This window comes from Solanum tuberosum, unplaced genomic scaffold (genome assembly GCF_000226075.1).
Source record: "Solanum tuberosum cultivar DM 1-3 516 R44 unplaced genomic scaffold, SolTub_3.0 scf00056, whole genome shotgun sequence".
NCBI classification, from domain to species: domain Eukaryota; kingdom Viridiplantae; phylum Streptophyta; class Magnoliopsida; order Solanales; family Solanaceae; genus Solanum; species Solanum tuberosum.
The window spans coordinates 540989-561387 of record NW_006238986.1 but is presented as its reverse complement, the minus strand read 5'-3'; the positions used below and the strand labels follow the sequence as shown (position 1 = coordinate 561387).

Here is a 20399-nt window from a genome sequence, read left to right as displayed (position 1 = left end):
GTATGGCTGCTTTTGAGAATGACTTGTTGGAGTTGGGTGTAAAATCATGTCCATGGCATACTGATAACATAATTGCTTCTGATATTTGAAAGAAAAGAGGTTTTTGATACACCTACTGGATATTACTACGTTTTCTACTGATTATAGCTCCAAGGGAACGAAATTAGTAGTTTCTACTAATGGAAACTTGGTTTTAAAAGAAAATGCACCATTTTCGCCTTTCTAAGGAATATGTTGATAAGCTCAGACGACCCGCAGACTGAATTCCAAGTTCTATTCACATAATTAACTTTCTTTTATAACCTCAAAAGTACTCAACTAAGGAATCTTTTCTCAGAAAGTCAAATAACCTTCTTTGATAACCTCAAAGTCACTTAACTAAGGATATTTTACCTACAATATCACCCAATTCATTATGTTAAATGAGAGTAGATTTGTAATGCCATTGCCTCAAAACCTAAAGATTTAATGAGTGCGACTACCTTTGTGAGATTTTCTACTATTTACCGTTGGATAAAATGTTCTTGACAATTCGATGCAAGTATCTAAAGACAAATTCTATATCTTTAAATATCCTTTTTCATTCCCTTTAAACCTCATATATGTAGCTTGTAATTAATTGGACAAATATCTATAAATTGATGACATCAAAGATTCTCATTGGTGTTCAAAATGAAAAAGAAAAACGGATATTATCGAATGATCATCCGTAAGCTTAATAAGATAGTTTACCATCACGTGAAGTGCAACATCACATGAAGCACAAATAAATTATCGAGTAGAAAATGAGTATATAAAATGACAAAAAAATATCACATGGAAATTATCATACCTTATTTTTAAAAAAAAATTATACGTGCAATATCAATCTAAAGAACCGCTAGCTAGCCCACTCAATTTTTACTTGTGAAATTATTTATCATTCATGTGCTGTCACACTAGATATGTTCTCATTCTACTATAGCTAAATTGGGTTAGGCGGCCAACCCAGCCCGCTATGCTATAATTTGGAGGATATTTACCATGTGTACCTAATGCTTGCTAATTACAATTTATAGTTGATTACTATTCAATTGATACATGTATCATTTATATTCATTTGCTTTCACTGTACTTGTATTCATTTGCTCTACTATATTAATTGTTACTATAGCTTGTATCACTTGTATCTATTCGCTCTGTATCGATTGTTACTAGCTTGTATCACTTGTATTTATTTGTTCTGTTGTATCAATTGTTACTAGTTTGTATCACTTGTATTCATTCGTTCTATCGTATTAATTGTCGCCAACTTATCACTTTTTTCATTCTAAAAATATACCTACCAATAATAATTGGGGAAACTTTCAAAAATGACTATAGTTTGAGCTTAATTAGAGATATATAGTTATAGTTTGCTTAATTACGAATTATACCTATATGTTAGGGGGATGCGAGAGGGAAGCGGGACTAGGAGATGGAGGAGAGAGGCGAGCGAGATCGAGAGAGGGGGGAGAGAGGATAGATACATGTTGTATTCGTAGTATCAGGTTGTATCACGAATACAATTGATACAATTGATTTGTATCAATTGTATTCATTTTAGGAGGAGAGAGGCAAGCGAGATCGAGAGAGGGAGGAGAGATGTTGTATTCGTTGTATCACGAATACAATTGAGTACAAATACAATCGATACAAATACAAATGTCTGAATACAATTGATTTGTACCATAGATCGCATATGATTGTATCAATTGTATTAACGAACACAATTTGTGTAGAAGAATACAATTGGCAGAATACAAACTGTCATAATATGATAAATACAAAATACGTATACAGTTGATACATAATACATTTGGACAGTTGATATGAAACACAAATACATTTGATACATAATACAAAATACAATATTTATGTGGATGTTTTTTGGGCAAGAGCGAGAGAGATTTGCTATAAAACCCTACATATAGCTATGAATTGTAATTTTTTATACTATAGTGGTTTATCGTAAATACATATGATATGTTTGCCTTGTTGAGTAATTTTCCCTAATAAATATTATGTATAAGTTAGCTACACCAAATAATTATTTCATATAAAAATATAATGCTAAATAATATCATTGAAAAAAAACCTCACTTTTTTAAATGTATAATTTACATAAATCTCATAATGTTAAGAGTTAATTACATTATTTTCCTACTCTTTTCCAAATTACAAGAATCCCTTAAAATTTATGGATTTCGGATACATCACTGGACTTCCGGATACATCAACAGACATCCAAATACATAAGGGAAGGATGTATTCGAGAGGAGAGGGATGTATCAGAGAGGGATAGGACATCTGAATACATAGGGGAGGGATGTATTCGAGAGGAGAGGAATGTATCAGAGAGGGATAGGACATCTCTGATAAGGATGTATCAGCGAAAGAGGGGAATAATGTATCCGAGAGGGAATTTTTTTTAAAGTTTTAAATGGTAGAGAATTTTAGACATTATAGTAAAATAAGACGTGTATTTAGGTAATTTTTTCTTTTACAATTAAGAGAAGAAAATAAAATAAAGTAGTTCCCTTAATTAAAAAAAAAAAAAAGACCTAAAATTACTTTACATGAAATAATTGTTTAAGTTGAGGTTTGGTAGTACACCATAACCAAGTTCCCAACTTGCAACTTCAAAACGGGTTGTTGTGTCGGGCAAAACATCTACTTTATTCCATCTTCGCACGTCCTTTTTACTTTGATGTGTTAACTTGGTCAAACTCTTGCGATTCCCTCTTCAAAATTCCACTTTTTTTCAAGAAAATGGTATGCCTAAGTATTTTTTTTTTTTTTTATAATAATTTTTTTTGTTGGATTTTGAAATTTTTGATGTGTTAACTTGGTCAAACTCTTGCGATTCCCTCTTCAAAATTCCACTTTTTTTCAAGAAAATGGTATGCCTAAGTATTTTTTTTTTTTTTTTAATTAATTTTTTTTGTTGGATTTGGAAAATTGAAGTTTGAATTTTAATGGCAGATGAGAAATGGGTTATGTCAAGTTTGGATCGGTATTACAATATCAATATTGGTGATTGGATTGAACATGAAAGGTGCATTTGGGATTAGATTTGTAATTGAAAAAGAAGAATGTTTTTCTCATAAGGTTGAAATGGGGGAAACAGTTCATTATTCATTTGTTGTTATCAAGTCTGAAGGCGATTGGCATCACAGTAATGACGGTGTTGATCTTGTGGTACCAATTTCTATACCTTAATATTTTTGTATTTGAATCTCCAAGTTTTTAAAATGCTCCAAATTCGACTTATGCATTTAAATCTGGGTAAGTAGCAGTAAAAACACCAATTTATGGTAGTTAGTTGTATCAAGACTCTGTATTAATTAAGTTAATTATGTATGTGATAATGGAAGTGGATTCAGAACACCGGCATTGTTATTTTGTAAAATAAAAAGTTGGAACTAGCAAGGTTGTATGTTTATTTCTATTTCAGAAAGCTACCACGTATTGACATAATTAAAATTTAAAATATAAATATGTAGAAAACTATATGTTAATCATCATTATTATCAAAAAGTGAAGCTATCGGGTGATCAACTTTCGTATATTTTTGAATAACTCCATCTCTATCCGGTGATCAACTGTGTTTTGTGTATTTTTGAATAACTCCATCCCTTTCGTACACACCAGAAGGAAGAAGTGCATACACACACATCTGATTATATGTTCAAGACAGAGTAGAGTGTATGCAGCTGTATATTCATGAAATTTCGAATGTCAGAGCTTTAAATTGGTGGATGCATATCGGTACAAAGAGTACTCGACTCAGTTTTTTCTTAAGATTCTGTGTAGTCGTTAGTTCTGCAAAAGAGTTCTTCATGCTTTCTTGAGGAGGAAATCTTCCATAGTCAAGTTGTACATTTTCTGCTTGAGAAGTTTAGGCTTTTATCCATCATTTAGTCAGTTGTCTGTACTAAGATTATCGAATTGATGTTGCTGAGATGGTGGGATTTTAGGTGAAGGGGCCTTCTGGAGAACAGATTCATGATCTTCGTGACAAAATAAGCGAGAAGTCTGAGTTTACATCTCATCATGAAGGAATTTATCGTTTCTGTTTCACTAACAAGTCGCCATATCATGAAACCATTGACTTCGATCTACATGCTGCTCACTTTGTATACCATGATGAGCATGCAAAAGATGGTGCGCGTTCTACTTTGGTTTATCGTAAGTGTTGGCTTTATATTAGAGAATTAACTTGATTAGTCTGTGACCTGCAGAGCATTTCAAGCCTTTGTTTGAGCACATCGGAAAGCTAGAGGAAGCTTTGTACAACATTCAGTTTGAGCAGCACTGGTTAGAGGCCCAGACAGACCGTCAAGCAATAGGTATCAATATAATGTGTACTTGTTTCGCTAATGATTTCTTACATGATGCGGCTTCAACTGCCTCAATACTCGTGATTGAAAATCAAATTCCTTACCCTTTAGCTTGCATGTCGTATAGGATAATTTTCCTTTTCTAGTTTCTTCTTTTTGGATGTCTATCTCTTCAGTGTTTAGTATATCAAATTTAAATGCTTGACGGGAAAATCCATGAGTCATGCCTGTGACCCACTTAAAGTTAATTTACGGCAAATGTTAATCAGCTGAGCCACACTGTTCACTTCTTCTCATCAACATGGGCATCCACAAACAATATGACCTTCAAGTTGATGTAAACTGATCCATGTTGTAAGTTAAGCCTATTGAAGCAGTACACTTTTGCAGTTGGTTTCTTGGGATTGACATTATATATCCCGGGTTCAGTGGTTTGAATACTTCACCTTTACAGTGACACGGTAACAATTAGGTTTCCATTGGGTTGCGTCAATGAGGCACAGCAAGAGAATATCATTCCTTCCCATGTATAGATTTTCATCGGGTTGACTCAATGAGAAACAATAAGAGAATATGATTTCATAGTGTATATTACTCCCTCTGTTTCAATTGTTTGTCTGGTTTTGACTTCGCCACGGAGTTTAAGAAAGTAAAGAGACTTTTGAATCTTGTGATCTTAAATTTAAAGATATGTAGAATGTTCCAAAATGTCCTTTAATCTTGTAGTCTTAAACATGTCACGTGGGAAGTTTGAATTTAAAAGTTGCCAAAAAGGGAAAGAAGTAATCTTTTTGAAACGGACTAGAAAGGAAAGTAAGACAAACAAATTGACGTGGAGGGAGTATGTAGTTTGACACTTTCTGCAACTCAAATTTGAACTTCATTATGTGAAAGTAGTCTCCCTAATTTTTGCTAGAATCATGAAATTGTGCATAATCCAATGCTTATTATATTTTTAATATGCTGATGTAATTCCTACTAATGCAGTGAATGAAGGAATGAGCAAGAGAGCAATGTACAAAGCTCTTTTTGAGTCTTCAGCTCTTATTTGTGTTAGTTTTCTACAAGTATTCCTCCTCAAGCATTTGTTTGAACGAAAGCTGGGGCAGTCCAGAGTTTAGTTTTCGGCAAAGGGAGGATAACATTCTTCTGCTCAAGCCCTGTAAACTCAGATGTATTCACTTTTTGTGCCTTTTTTCTGAAGGTTGAATATTGCCACGGAAACTAGAATGACTGATGTCCTTTTCGGAGATTAAGTTATTTCGATACAGTCTTTCAGGAATTAGTGAGAGTTTCCTAATCTATGTTTTAAGATTATCTGCTTGGCATGCAAGTTCTTTCAATGTTCGTGGCGCAGTCCATTGTTGAATTTTGATACCTCAAGTTGTGTAATCATATTTATTTGACACTGACAATTTCTCATTGTAACCTTCATTTTTAGCTGTTTTTGGTATGTCTTGACTCTTGTTTTTCAGATTGTTTCAAAGTGTCTTGGGGAACTGATTAGCAGTAGTTCTGTTTCTTTTATTATATAGCTGATGCTCGGGACAAGTTTGCACGCACTTCTACTAATTCCACATGATACATGTTACCTCTCCCACTAACACAGGTTCTGATAACTCTGTCTGCTGGTGCTTAGACAGATGAGAAGAAATGACCTAATGATTTGTCTATTTTATTTTATTTTTGCAAAATATAAACTTATGACTCTGTTTTAAATTTTAAAAAATTGAAATTGCATACTTGTAAATGATATTCTACCTTTTTGGTGAATTTGGAATTCCAAATTAAACTTTGAAACTGAAGTTGAGAATTTGTTCAAATGTCATAAACAAGCACATATTCAAATTAAAACTTTAAATTTGAAGTCCAAATTACATGGCCAAACGACCCCTTAGGGTCTGAATATATGTAAATAATTAAGATCTATGATAAAATTTATCATTAAGATGCCTACTCAAATTTTTTTATAAAAATGATAATCCATCAAGACTTCCACTTCAACTACCACACAATCGCAATCACCCCAGTAGTAAGTTGTCACCGTCATTAGTCACCATTTCAATCAACACTACCAACCACCGTTACAATCATCAATCACCATCGACAATTACCACCATCAGCCATGACTATACATCACCAATTATTATTATCATTCACCATCACTATCAATTATTACTATCGTTTACCAGCAACTAATACGATCAATAGCCATTTTTAATCAATATTGTCATCTACCATCATCACTAGCAATAAATATGTATTCAGTTAGTAGTTACATCTTTTGTCTGCCATGCGAACAAGAAGGAGATCTTCTGCTACAGAAAGAAACGGAGCTAATGAAATGAGCACTGCATATTCCATCTCTCTGCCAGACTCCTCTGGTTGCTTCAAATACTGGCTGCAGGTAGATGACCCACAGCATCATCTGGCTGGCTGCCTTCATTATTAGGTCCACATATGTTAAAGATGTTGTGGTGCAGCGTATATCAGGGAGATGCCTTATTGTGAGTCCATGGATATGATGAGGTCTCAGAAAACTGTTGGAGAAGTCGTCAATCTGCTACTGAGTTCATCTTCCAGCAAGTGGAGTACAAGCTGGAGTTGCTGAACGTAAATGATCACTGTTAGGATCAGCACTTCTAGCATCTAATACTCCGAGACTTCGATCAGTCCAAGGTAAAAGCAGAGTGACAACCCTTGAAAACAGTGGAAATTCACATTCTTAAAATGTTGTTTGGATACCAAGAAAAGACCAACTTAAAAGAGGAAATATTTTACAAACTGGTTTCAAAATATCTGAAGAATGCAGTCTTCTAAGGAAATTTGAGTCCATAGATGGTTTCCTGATGATACATACATATCATTTCATATGATTTCTACCTTTTTATTTTGAAGGGAGGCGTTGAGAAAGAAGTGACAAGAAAAAGCTTGCTACAAGTAGACATATCAGGTCAATAAACTGTCCAATACCTGATCACCGACACCTAGCAGCAAGGCACTTGATTTCTGAAAGCTATTTCTGACTTCCGTTTCCAACAAATAACCAAGAAGGGTAAAAGATACAATTGAATAGGACTATGATCAACAATTGAAACAATACCTTATCTCTTCTTCAGAAAGTTAGGTGGAGGCAGGATTTGTTCGTATTTTGCCAGAGATTAGTAACTGCATAAACCAAATCATAACAAGAATATTAAGCATACTCCTAGATTCAAAGATGGACAACATTTGTAGCTAAGCTATTGCATCTCGCTGTCATATGGATCATGCTAGTTCTGAACACTGCAAAAGGAACTAAGAAGCTAAAGCATCAGGTAGGTTTCTTCTAGTCAGTAATGCTGAAGTGACTAAGAGAGTTCAAGGGGCACTCTTTTGCCTATTTTTTACAATTCGCCTCCTGACAACTTTATCAGCAGGAATAATGCACATATTGCTTAGGGAAATTAAGCTTACATAGTTTGGATCCTTTCTTTCAGAGACATCTTCCAGTAAACAACTAAACATCAATGGGAACAAAATTTGAGTTAACTGAACTATCGAGATGGCTTACTTTATCCTTCCTACTAATGCTTTTCATCCCAAAAATATTCTGCAGAATTTAATAATAAAAACTATCAATCTCCTACATACAAAGACTATGTATATATCTCCAAGGGTGATGTTAAGAGTAAAGGTTCTCAGAGCTTGCTGATAGCAATTCTCTTATTGATCTTCCATTCCTAGATTTACATGGTCCAATGCAGAGAACTCAAGATTGAGATTAAGGTCAGACAGATTCCTCGTATCAACTGCTTGGGAGGAGTTGAACTTGGAAATGATCCAAATTTTCCAGCCACAACTTGCCTCAGATAACCTGCCAAGCGTGAGCATGATCATGCTAGATTGTAGCAGGTGAATAAGAATGCCAACCAATTAAGGTTTTGAAATCATGTGGCTGAGGGTTGCGGATTTCAGAGAGAAGGTGACATGATGGTGGGAAAGCTAATAAGTGCAGGGCAGACAGTTATTCCAAATGGCAAAAAAGTTGCAGTTTCTGAGGGAACATCAAAAGATGGAGCATGGAAATCTTATGAAGGTCGAGACGAAAAAAGAGGTACTTAATATATGAATTGGAGGAGCCAGAGCTATGTTGCTCAACTGCTTGAGAGGAATTGAGCCTGGAAATGATCCAAATCCTCCAACTCAGACTTGCCTCAGATCACCTGCCAAGCGTGAGCATGATATGCTGGATTGTAGCAGGTGAAGAAGAATGCCAACCCATTAAAGTTTTGAAAACATGTGGCTGAGGGCCGGCAGATTTCAGAGAGAAGGTGACACGGTGGTGGGGAAGCTACCAAATGCAGGGCAGACAGTTATTCGAAATGGCAAAAAAGTTGAAGTTTTTGAGGGAACATCAAAAGATGGAAGCATGGAAGCCTTATGAAGGTCGAGACAAAAAAGGGGTACTTAATCCATGAATTGAAAGAGCCAGAGCTATGTTGCTCAGATCCTTCAAAATCCTTGTCGATCCGACACAATTTGGGTGTGGATGTGGGATCCAAACCAGATTTGGTCAAACCTAACTTGGGTGCTTTAACTATACCTTTGCCTAAGAAGTATAGGTTGATAATTGATTGAGTATTTAGTTTGATTTTGGGTTTATGTCATATATATATTCACATAAAGCACTAGATTACTTTGCTACTATACGAGAGAAATATTTGAATAAAATATTAAGAGCTTACAAAGAATTTAATTATACTAGCTTTAATTTAATAACTTCATTTAATTGTCAAGCATACACTTATATATGTTAGAATACACATTTATTAGTTATAGCCCAACGCCCGTACCCATACTCCTATCCATAACACAAGATGTTACGTAGATTTCTCATATTAAGTGAATCAAAAACATGGCAACAAACATCCATAACGTATCCAGGATGGAAGGCAAGATAAAAGGCATATTTGCAAAAATCTATCCACCATGGGGATCAATAAAAAACATAGATCATTAGGATATTGTCTTTTCCATAGTCTCATGTTGAAAAAATGCAGAAATACAAGTATAAAGGTACCCATGCAGGTACTACAACCGCTAGCAGAAGCAATCATATGTAAATCCACTTCACCTGAGAGTTTGTAAGAATGCAAGCTACGGTGGGAAGTTGTTTCTGCCCTAACCACTAGCTTTCACTCACTATTATCTCATTCTTAACATTCACTATCCACATAATTCATCCTTGTATGTTGAGGTTAAAGTTTTATCTCACTTGGCCAAGCTAGAGGATTTTTTCAACATACTGCTTCTCTTCATTTTTTTTTATATAAGGTAAATACAAACATCCTGCTCTTAACCATAGCATACTTACTGAAATTGAGGAAAAAAGACATGCAAGGGATATACACACTTACATATTGAAGAAACAAGCTTCGGTGTGATTTGCGACACTTCAATCTAGTGGTCTTGATAGATAACGAAATGCACTTCAATGTAGAGCACATAAGCTGCAGAAGTAAAGAGTCCAAACATAAAGGCCCAGCAATATCAACCAGAAACAAACTAATTGACCAGACTGAAGATGAAGCTTACTAGATAGACCTGGTGCATCAAACAGAATAAACAAACCAAGAAATGTCATATACCTATTCAGACAGATCAGTGTCAGATACACAGTTGACCACTTTGTGAGCTGCAATATCCTCATATCCACCTTGTAGGACAGATATCTTAAAAGGACACCGAACATAGAAATACACTTCAAATGGTAGAAGTGTCCAAAGTTCCAGTTGCAGATGTCTCAGATAGACCTGATCTAAACCATTGAAGCCCAGTTTAAGCCATGAGACCCCTATGAAGAGATCATTTCCAGCAAGCTAGATAAATGTTCCCAGTGTTATCTTTCTATATCAATATACTTATCTTTTTTTCTTTTTCTTCTTTCTTAAAGCATTTAGCTTTTCCTTCACGATTGTCAATCTTTCACATAATGCTTGGTTATTTGAATATTCACCTACCAGTCCTCTCTCTTGCAGATCATTTAAAAGATTTTCACCCTTTGCAAGATCATTCCCAGAACAAAATGCATTGAGAAGAACCGTGAAGGTTGTAATATTGGGACACATACCCCTCTCTTTCAGCTCCTCATAGAGATCATATGCATCATCAATATAACCACCGGCACAAAGGCCTGTTATGAGGACATTGTAAGCAATAACATCTGGCTTTGCACCATGAAGCTCCATTGTAGTTTTCAATTTTAAGGCCTCATAAAACTTAGAACTTTTGCAAAGTCCATGCATCACAGTTGTAAATGTGGCAACAGTCGGAAGTAGATGCACCCGTAGCATACATTCAAGTACCAGCATTGCTTCCTCCATCTTCCCACGAAGCACAAGCCCTCTTATAATTGCACCCTCAGCTATAGTACGAGAGCTAACACCTAATAATTCCATTTCATCTTTTAGTTTGAATGCTCCCTTAACATCTCCAACCTTACACATACTAGTGATTAAATTGCAGTATTGTCTGTCAACTGGAACAAAACCCTCTTCGATCATTTTATGCAAGAGACGATGTGAATTTTGGAAGTCCAATGTTCTTTTCAGTCCCTTAAATATTGAATTGTAAGTGTCTCCATCAGGAGAAACACCTGAGGCAGTCATTAAAGAAAGAAGATCAAGGGCCTTCTTCATCTCACCCCTTTCACAATATTTACTGATGATCATGTTGAATGTGAATTTATCTGCCACTATTCCCCCCAAGATCATTTTTATCATAAATTTAACCCCAATATCCAGCAGACTGGACTCACAGAATCCAAGAGTCACATAATGGCATGTTAATTTATCTGGAGTGAAACCTTTTTCTCTAAGAGACTGATATAACTTAGAGCACTCAGATATGTTCTTCTGTCTCGAATAGCCTCGTAATAGAATATTATATGTAGCCAAGGAAGGCATTTCACTTCTCTCTCTCATTGTATAAAAGAAACTACTCACCTTATCAATCTGTCCATGTTTTGAGTAACCATCCATCACTACATTCAGTGCCACGGTATCTGGGGCAAGACCTTTCCATGTCATCTCATCAATGAAGAAACTGGCAACCTTAGGCAAGCCACTCTTGAAAAGCCCATCAATAATACATGTATACATGACCCGGTTTGAAGAGGGGTCTCCTCTACTCAATGCTCTTTCCAACATAAGAATTGCAGGGACCAACTTATCCTTCCGACACAAGCCAGCTAGGAGACTGGTGTAGGTATGACTATCAGGGAGCACATTAATCTGAACCATCTCATTGATAAGGATTAATGCCATGTGGAAGTGACCTAACTTACAGATCTCAGCCAGCAATGAGTTGTAGACAACAACATCTGTCGCACAGTAAATTCCACGGAGCCTATCAAATAATCCAAGCGCCTCTGTAAGGTTCCCTCCTCTGCATATTCCTTTTAGTAAGCTTGCATAGGTGTAAAAGCTAGGCTGTCTACCCAAGTTAATCATTTCGTCAAACCAGGATAATGCTTTTAACCCTTCACCTACATTCCCATAGCAATCAATAACAGAAGTAAAAGCAGCAGAATTGGGAACAAGACCAATCGTACACATGTGACGCATGAAATCCTCTGCCTCTCTTACTCTTCCACCTGTACAAAGAGAAGATATCAGTGAGTTGCATATGAAAGTGTCAGGAGTATGGCCTGTTTTGTGCATCATTGCATAGATTCTCATTGCTTTTAGGACATCTTGTTGCTTGCAAAAGTTGTAGATCAAAGTAGAGTATACTACATCATTTGGGAAAACTCCAAACTTGTACATCCTACATAATATTTCCATTGCTGTATTTAGCATTCCAGCTTTACAAAATCCATTTAGAAGTACCGAGTATGCAACAACATCAAGACATATACCACTCTCAAACATATTCTCAAGTAACGGTACAACTTCTCCTAGCGACCCCGTTTTGCATATCCCTTCTAATAACATTGTATATGCATGCTGATTGAGAGATAATCTGTTCAGCTTCATCTTCTTGAGGATATCTCTTGCAGAATCCAACATGCCATGCTTGCAAAAACCATTCAAGAGAGCCCCATAACTAACTTCATCAGGCCGTAGACCTCTTGTTTCCATTTCAGTCAGTATTTCTTGAGCCTCTTTAAGATTGCCTGCTCGACATTGCCCATCAATCAAAGCATTGAAAGTGATACAATTTGGTGAAAGATTGAGCTTCAACATCTCATGAAAAATCTTCATTGCAGCGTCAATCTTCCCCTCTTTCACAAACCCATTAATAAGAGTATTATAGGTAATATGATTTGGAACAATCAATCTCTTCCTCATCTTCCTCAATACTAAATAGCCCTTAGCACTCCTATTCTTCCTGCATAAGTCATCTATAAACATATTGTAAGTACAAACATCAGCTTCAAGACCCTTGGAATTCATGCAATCAATCAGTTCTAAAGCTGCTTTATACCTTCCCTTCTTGCAATACCAATTAAGCAAAGTATTATAAGTAACCAAATCAGGGTTATAACCACTCTCTACCATCTTTGCAAGCAAACAATTTGCTCTCTCAACCTTCCCTTTGGCACAAAGAACTTGTAAAAGTATATTAAACGTACCAACATTGGGACAAATACGTTTAGCAAGCATTTCTTTGAAAAACGACCATACGGACTCAGCACTTTCCTGCTTCCCCATTGCTGCTAGAACCATATTACAAGTGTAAACCGACGGTTTAAATGCTTGAGAACTCATCAAATTAAATACCTGAAGAGCATCTTTAAGTTCACCTTTTCTCACATAAACCCTAATTAAGATATCAAAAACAGAAGGGTTTGAACTGCAGAGGCGATATGTATCCATAAGAGCACCAAAAATAGAACTTGACCCAACACCCATGTCAGCTAAATGCCCCAAAATTGACTTAACATAGTCATGCATTCTAGCTCTAACGAGTATGTGAGTCGTGATACCATATATATGAATAATATGAGTGAACTGCAAACCAGGTTGCTTAATAAACCAATTCAAGAATTTTAAAGCCATTTTCCCATGAACTGGCCTTAGTGAAGCCATTTTATACCCCATATGATTGAGTGAACCCCAACGGTCCAGGGTAAGAAGAGAGTAAATGCTCTTCTCCACTTCTTCACCTGTTCACATATATTTAAAAAAAAAAAACTTCAAAAACACATAGATGAAACTGGACGATTTCTTGTTATTTGCCTAAACCTTGATAAAGGAAAGTAAGAAAGAAAGAGAGAGGGAGGAAGAGTACTTGCTGGGTTGGTGCTCACAGGATAATAATTTCGGGGGCGCTTAGTGAACCCCATTTGAGAGAAAGCTCCGGCTCTGAACTGTGGACGCATAGCAGCGATGGTTAATTCTGTTTTTTTGTGTGTGTGTGTGTGCTTGGTTACATTCTGTTTTGTGTTGTGAAGGAATTTTACTGACTTGGTCATTGAAGAAGGGTAGAGAAAATGACAGGGATAGAGATTTTTGGGAACTAGGTGTTACGGGTCGGTTTGGATCGATTATTGGTCAAAATTAAAATTAAAATCAAATTAATTTAATCGATTTTAAAATTATCACAATCAAATCAAACCAAATGTAATATATATTAATCGGTTCGGTTGTTATTGATTTCGGTTCGGTTCGATTTGGTTCAATTATTCGGTTATTAACCATAGACAAAAATAAAAAAAATGATTCATTCAAAACGTGAAAAAAGTGACAACAATCCATTCTAAACGAAACATAGTAGAATGACTGACATTACATAACTTTTGATCATTGAATTTACTATGAATAAAGGTTGAAAATTCATTATTTTGGTCTAGAATGAAGATACTAGTGATGACATTTTCAATCCACAAAGAATTACCATAGATACTCGTATAGAATTTTTTTAATGAAAACATATATAAGATCTTTAAAATTGTTTATAAAAATAATATATTATGTATGTATAATAATAAAATATATGTATATAATTTGTCGGTTCTCTTCGGTTATTTCTTTGGTTTTTTTCGAACAAAATCATAACCAATCCAAATACTATCGATTTTTAAAAATCTAAAACCAAATCAAACCAAATACAAATAAAAATCAGTTAATTTAATTGATTTGGTTCGATTTTTTTATTTGGCTCGTTTTTTATTCAAAATGTGAACACCCCGTGTAACACCTCAGATTTGAAAAAGAAGGACAAATGCATTTTTAGACTGGTGTCTGTGTCTACGAGTACCATCTACGGACTGTAGAAGCTTCAACAGGTCGTAGATGGCAACCGCAGGAATTGGGGAAAATAAAATTTTAAATCAAACCCTCAGTATCCTTTTTACGGTTCACCAAGACGGTCCGTCAACCTATGTATGAGTCGTAGGCAGGTCTCGTAGGTGATTCCCAGACTTAGTGAAATTTTAAGGATTAAAGTTGGATTTCTAGGTATGTACGATCTGTAGGAAGACCTACGAGTCGTATATAGGGTTCCGTCAAAAGTGGTCTATATAAAAGGTTTTTGAAACTTTCTACGGTTGACCAGTACAGTTTGTAGGTCCAAACCGTAGGTCGAGTACAACAGTTATTTCAAAGGGGTTTTTGGGTCTTTTCCTAATTATTTTAACCCAATATTATGTTGTTTTACCTTCTAACCTAAGCCGTATATAAAGGTATTAAACCCCCAAATTGCCCATTCTAAATCATTCTTCAAAATTCTCAAATTCCCTCCAAGTTCTTCCCCCAAATTTCTCTCTCTAAAGGTAAGAAAGAAGAATCTAGGGTTTCAAGATCAAGTCTCCAATTCACCATTTTTCTTGGGCTTAAAGAAACAAGGTATGTTAGTGTAATATTCCAAAAATTTCTAAATTAAGGCTCGAGTCATTCTTTACGGTGAATAATATTTGTACCGAGTGATTTTAAATTGTCTTAGTTATTAAGGTCGCTAAAATTCTCTAGCATAAGGTTGAGTTGGAAACTTTCGTTCCAATTGAGTTTCTCTATGAGATTATTCTTGGGTCAACTTCAAACGACTATAACTTTCAGCACAGAATGAGATAGGTGGCCCATGAGGTATCAAATTGAAAGTCTTCGAGTTCTCTTTCTAACGCCGCCGAGTTTGCTGAATTCTGAGTTCGGATGAATGAGTTATGTCCATTTGAGTGCAGCCTCTCTAATTTAGGCAATATTCATCCATTTTAAGAGGGATATTTTGGTCTTTTCCTTACCCCACTAGCCTAACACATTCTAACCACCCAAGTTAAGGGGTTTAATCATACTAAGTCAATTCTAAACATTCCAAAAGAGCTTAAAAGATTAGGGCAAAGTTGAAGAGGAGAAAAAGAAGAAAGTTTCAAACGTTCATCGAGTTTTGAGGATTTTCGCCAAGAACTTAGTTTCTTCCGAGGTATGTAAGCTTTCATAGTGTTGGGTTTGTTCGCCCTCACGCCAATCATGTAAACTTTTACCATGGATTCATTCTTGAAGTCGAATTATTAAATTCTAGAGAAGTTCTTGAGGTTTTTGCTTCATTCTTTAACAATGGAATCTTGTTGAGTTCTTGAGGTGAGGGTTTTGCGAATGAGTGTTGTTCTTGATGGATTTTGTGTGGATTTTCATTGGAATGGTATTTGGTTTATGAATCTAAGAGAATTTGGAGGAAATCATTCGATTGTAGAGGAGATAGGGCTGGAAATTGAGATAGAAAGTTCGTCGGGTTTCTGGGCTCGGGCTGGGGCAACGCGCCCCCATATCACTTGAGGGGCTGGGGCAGCGCGCCACAAAATAGTTTCGGTAATAAGAGGCCTGGAGCCCTGCGTCAGCAATGCACTAGGGTCGTCAAGCTCATTTCTCCTCCGTTCTTCATCCCGTGTGTGTTCTTTCCAATCGTTTCTTTGCTCTCTTCTTGACATTAACTATTTAAGTCTTCATTAATTATCGAGAGATTCTACATATCCGAATAATATCTCTTAAATTACACTTCAAATTAAAGAGAGATTAAGAGGAAAGTTCTAGAGGGTCCTTTGAGTCAAATTGAGGTTTCTTTTGAAATTGATTATAGTTTCGAACCAAGTCTTAAGAAGAGTTGTATTCATGAGTTTCTATATGGTTATTGAGGTCCTCAAGTTGAGTCGTTCATGTCCATAATTCCACATGAACCCTACGAATTGAGTTATAAGTCTTGAGAGTCTTTGAAAGCCAATCATTGTGTTTCAAACTGAGTTTCGAGAAAAAGTTTAAAGGTTCTATTTCATAAAGACTTAAGAGTTTCTAATGTTATGTTATTCCTATATATATATATATATATATATATATATATATTAAACATGTCTCATGTTTTGAAAAATATTTCAAGTAATGTAAGAAGTCTATTTTTTATAATGGGTGAATTGAGCACAAAGTTATATTAATTATTTTGGGAGTAGTATCGAGCACCAAGTTGGGATAGAGTCTTTTATGATTCGGAAGTCCCACAAAACTACGTAGCTAGCGTAGGATAGGCTAACATTGATTCTTCATGTGACTCTACCTACCTCTGAGAAGGCCAATTAGATGGATCTATTGTCACGATATCATCATATACCCCCGACAAAGTATAAGATGGCCCTGGCAATGTGAGGCGAAACGTTATATCATTGCTAGGCTCATGCTAATGGTTGTCGGTTAGAGAAATTCCCCACAAGTAAAATATATTATTTTCATATTGCTTTCATTGTATATCTTATTGTAAAGCTTAAATGGTTTTCACTTCATATTCATGTATTGATCCAATTATGTTGTTTTGTATTGAGTTGAGTTGAGATGAGTATTTCTTCCAGCCTTGTCAGTTCAGTTAGCTATTGCTTTTAGTTTTTCCCTTACATACTCGTACATTCAATGTACTGATGTCATTCGACCTGCATCGGTTTATGATGTAGATACAGGTGCTCAGGATCATTAACATGCGTTTTGTTGAGATCAATATTTACTCACAGATAGTATTTGGTGAGGCCTCCTTACTTTCGGGAGACTCTATTTTCATCCAGCTTAGTAGTATTGGAGGTATCATGGGTCTTGTCCCGCATCTATCTTACATTGTTAGAGGCTTCATGGACAGACTAAATTAGATGTTTCTATTATTTTCTCAGGATGCTTTATTTAACTTATGATTCATGTTAAGTATTTTTACAAGAGTATTTTTAAGACTTTCTTAAATGTCTAAGTGTTCACTTATTTTAAGCTTTCGCGTATTGTTTAGTGTCATGTAAGTCATGCATGTATCCAGACCAAGGGTTCGCTTGGGAATCAGAAATGGTTTATGAGTGCCAGTTACGTTTATGGTGTAGGCCCGAATAGTGACAGTTAGTATTCACCTATGGAGTCATTTTCTTCACTGGATTCTTAAATTCTCCAATTTTACAAAGCTAGATTACCCAATCAAGGTTAGGGTTTTATTCAGTGTTCGTGGTCTTTATGCAATCTTGATCAGATTGATTGTTTTCTATCCATTTATGCATGTATTGAAGTAATTACATGTTTTGGAGTTAAATTCATATGAACTCATGCATGCCCCATGAATTTTAGACTATGAGCATATGATTAAGTTTATGAATTATGAATTATGAAGTTATGAAGATATGCATGTTCTTTCTATGAAATTGATATGAATGATTAAGGTTGCTTTGAGAGTAAAGCATCAATGTTGTTATTGTGAAAGGTTATTCTCACATGAAGGATTCATGATAGGGTTGAAAGGTTTTCTCAACCAAGTTTGAATCAAGATTTAGGAGTTATTCTAAATGAACTCTAGGATGGATTGGTTACTTGATTGTGCATTTCCATGGATAATAAGATGAATATGATTAATGACTACTTCTTGATATTTATGCTTAACACAGAGTGGACTAGCGGCGATTGCCCATGTCCCATAACTATGTGTCACCATAGGTTTGTCTTAAATAGACATTAGCTAGTGGATCCACTTTAGCTCAAGTTTATGGTTCTTACCTTGGCAAGTCAAGACATCTCTTTTCGGTGTGGGATAAACATAAGATTTCATATTATAGCTCACATGGTCTATGTCGGATAATGACACATGGTCTATGTTGGTTAATGACAAACTTCCCACAATAATGAACTAAGATTACTTAATAAAAGTATCTCACGTGTGTTTTAAAGATGTTTAGTTTGCATTGACCATGATTATGACTTATGTTTCCTAACATGTTATTTTATAATTTAGCTTGGTTATTGCATGTCATGTAAAGTCCTTCTTAGAATGATTTCATAACTCTTATGCATTGCTATCATGCTTGGTATATTCCATGTACTAATGCATACTTGTGCCTACATTGTTTCACTAATGTAGGGTCCGACACTCCAATTCCGCACACTCGTGGCTAGTTGATCGATCCTTTTGAGCTTTTGGAGATTGGTGAGTCCTCATGTTTCGAGGATCGAGACTCTTTATTGCTTTATGTCATTTTCGTTTCAGACTTGTATGTGATGTATGGATTACGTCCCAATCACTTTTTGTATGATGTATTAGATGGCTTTGAGACTTATATTAGACTTTCACTTTTTTTGTCAAACTCTTTATGATATAAGATTGTCTTTTTGAATTCTTTAAATTCTATTATCTTGTATGATGTATGTTAAGTGACTTGTGTAGGACCTCTCGGGGTTCTATATGTCATGTTACACCTAGGGTATACTTTGAGTCGTAACACCCCCTGTTGGAACAACTCAAAAAGTCTAATTTTTTTTAATAATTAGGTGCAATTAATTTATATAGCCAAAAATATTAGATGTTTGGTGTTGTTGCAACTTCCTGAATGTGAAGATTTGCATATGGTATTAACTAACATAAAAAGCATCGACCTTTTACACCATTTCTATATGATAGTCTTATTACTTATTTATCTCATTATAATTCAATTAGTGTTTGATTACGAGATAAGTTATCTTAAAATTATAATATAAAAATTCGTTATATATGAATTAGTAATACAAAAGTTATTTTTTGTTGGTTGTTTGATTCATTAAATTAAAATTGAATATGCAAAATATCATATAAAATTTATTTATTAAACTTAAAAGTAATTAGTTTACCATTATGTGCTTGAATTCTCGACCTTTCATGATTTCTCAGAAAAAAAAATAAACATAATTTTATTCTCTTGCTACTTTATCTACGTACAATTTATATCTAAATTAGTTATTCCATATCGTTAATGGTATAAAATAATACACAATTTAAATTACAATCAAACATTAAATAAAATTTATATCATAATTATTTTACTTATATATTGTACCAATGACCCTTAGAGTCTGTTTGGCATTGCAGTTGGAAGGCTAAAAACACTTATTTTTGAAATAAAAATATATTTTTTTTTTAAAATAAGGGCGTTTGACAAATCAATAAAACTGCTTTTAAATAGAAGCAGAAACAATTTTTCTGATGTTGGAAAGAAGCTAAAAAATTTTGCTTCTTAAAAAAAAAGTAAAAGCAGAAGCAGAAAATTATTTTTTACAAGACCAAAATATCCCTTCTATATTTACATATTTACCTATATATCCCTTATTAATTAATTAGCATATCTCATAACTTTGGTAAAAGATTCATTTAAGAATTTTATTTTTTATATAATATTCTTTTTATTATTTTACGTTTATTATCATTACTTTATATTTGATATTTTTAATTATATTTAAATCATCATATCAATATTATATCAATATTAATCTTTTTTATTTATTACAAAAAATTTAATCAAACATTTATTTTTATTGATTGAAAAATTGAATACGTACATTTTAATTCAATAAAAATAAAACTTTGATTAAATTTTTATAATAGATATTTAAAATGATTTCTATATGTAAAATAATCTTCATATTAAAAGTACATTGATACTTGTCCTTTTTTGTAATTTGGCACTTAAAAACATTTTTTTTAAAAAGATTAGCCAAACACAATTTTTTTTTTATCAAAAACACTTTTCAAATGAATTAACCAAACACAAATTATTATTTTTTTTCAAAAATACTTTTCTGAAAA

At 34.6% G+C, this 20399-nt stretch overlaps 2 protein-coding genes across 6 annotated transcripts; one reads left to right on the top strand and one right to left on the bottom strand.

The window, feature by feature from the left end:
* The first annotated feature begins 2616 nt into the window (after window positions 1-2616).
* Window positions 2617-5873, top strand: LOC102597514 (transmembrane emp24 domain-containing protein p24beta2). Of its 2 annotated transcripts, none has more exons than XM_006344836.2 (5): window positions 2617-2793; window positions 3004-3219; window positions 3999-4185; window positions 4263-4370; window positions 5349-5873. In XM_006344836.2, the coding sequence occupies exons 1-5, from the start codon at window positions 2791-2793 to the stop codon at window positions 5480-5482; spliced, it is 648 nt and encodes a 215-aa protein (XP_006344898.1). In that variant the 5' UTR covers window positions 2617-2790; the 3' UTR covers window positions 5483-5873. The 2 variants fall into 2 exon arrangements, with proteins under 2 accessions (XP_006344898.1, XP_006344897.1); XM_006344835.2 differs by lacking the exon at window positions 2617-2793 and adding an exon at window positions 2859-2921.
* Window positions 5874-6495: 622 nt separating this feature from the next.
* Window positions 6496-13790, bottom strand: LOC102597184 (pentatricopeptide repeat-containing protein At5g55840). Of its 4 annotated transcripts, none has more exons than XM_015307614.1 (5): window positions 13638-13790; window positions 9992-13512; window positions 9761-9853; window positions 7335-7529; window positions 6496-7207 (listed from the first exon to the last, which is right to left on the bottom strand). In XM_015307614.1, exons 1-2 carry the CDS (start codon window positions 13726-13728, stop codon window positions 10265-10267), a joined length of 3339 nt encoding a protein of 1112 aa, XP_015163100.1. In that variant the 5' UTR covers window positions 13729-13790; the 3' UTR covers window positions 6496-7207; window positions 7335-7529; window positions 9761-9853; window positions 9992-10264. The 4 variants fall into 4 exon arrangements, with proteins under 4 accessions (XP_015163100.1, XP_015163102.1, XP_015163101.1 ...); XM_015307616.1 differs by having other exon boundaries at window positions 6496-7060; XM_015307615.1 differs by having other exon boundaries at window positions 6496-7060; window positions 7465-7529.
* Window positions 13791-20399: the final 6609 nt, after the last annotated feature.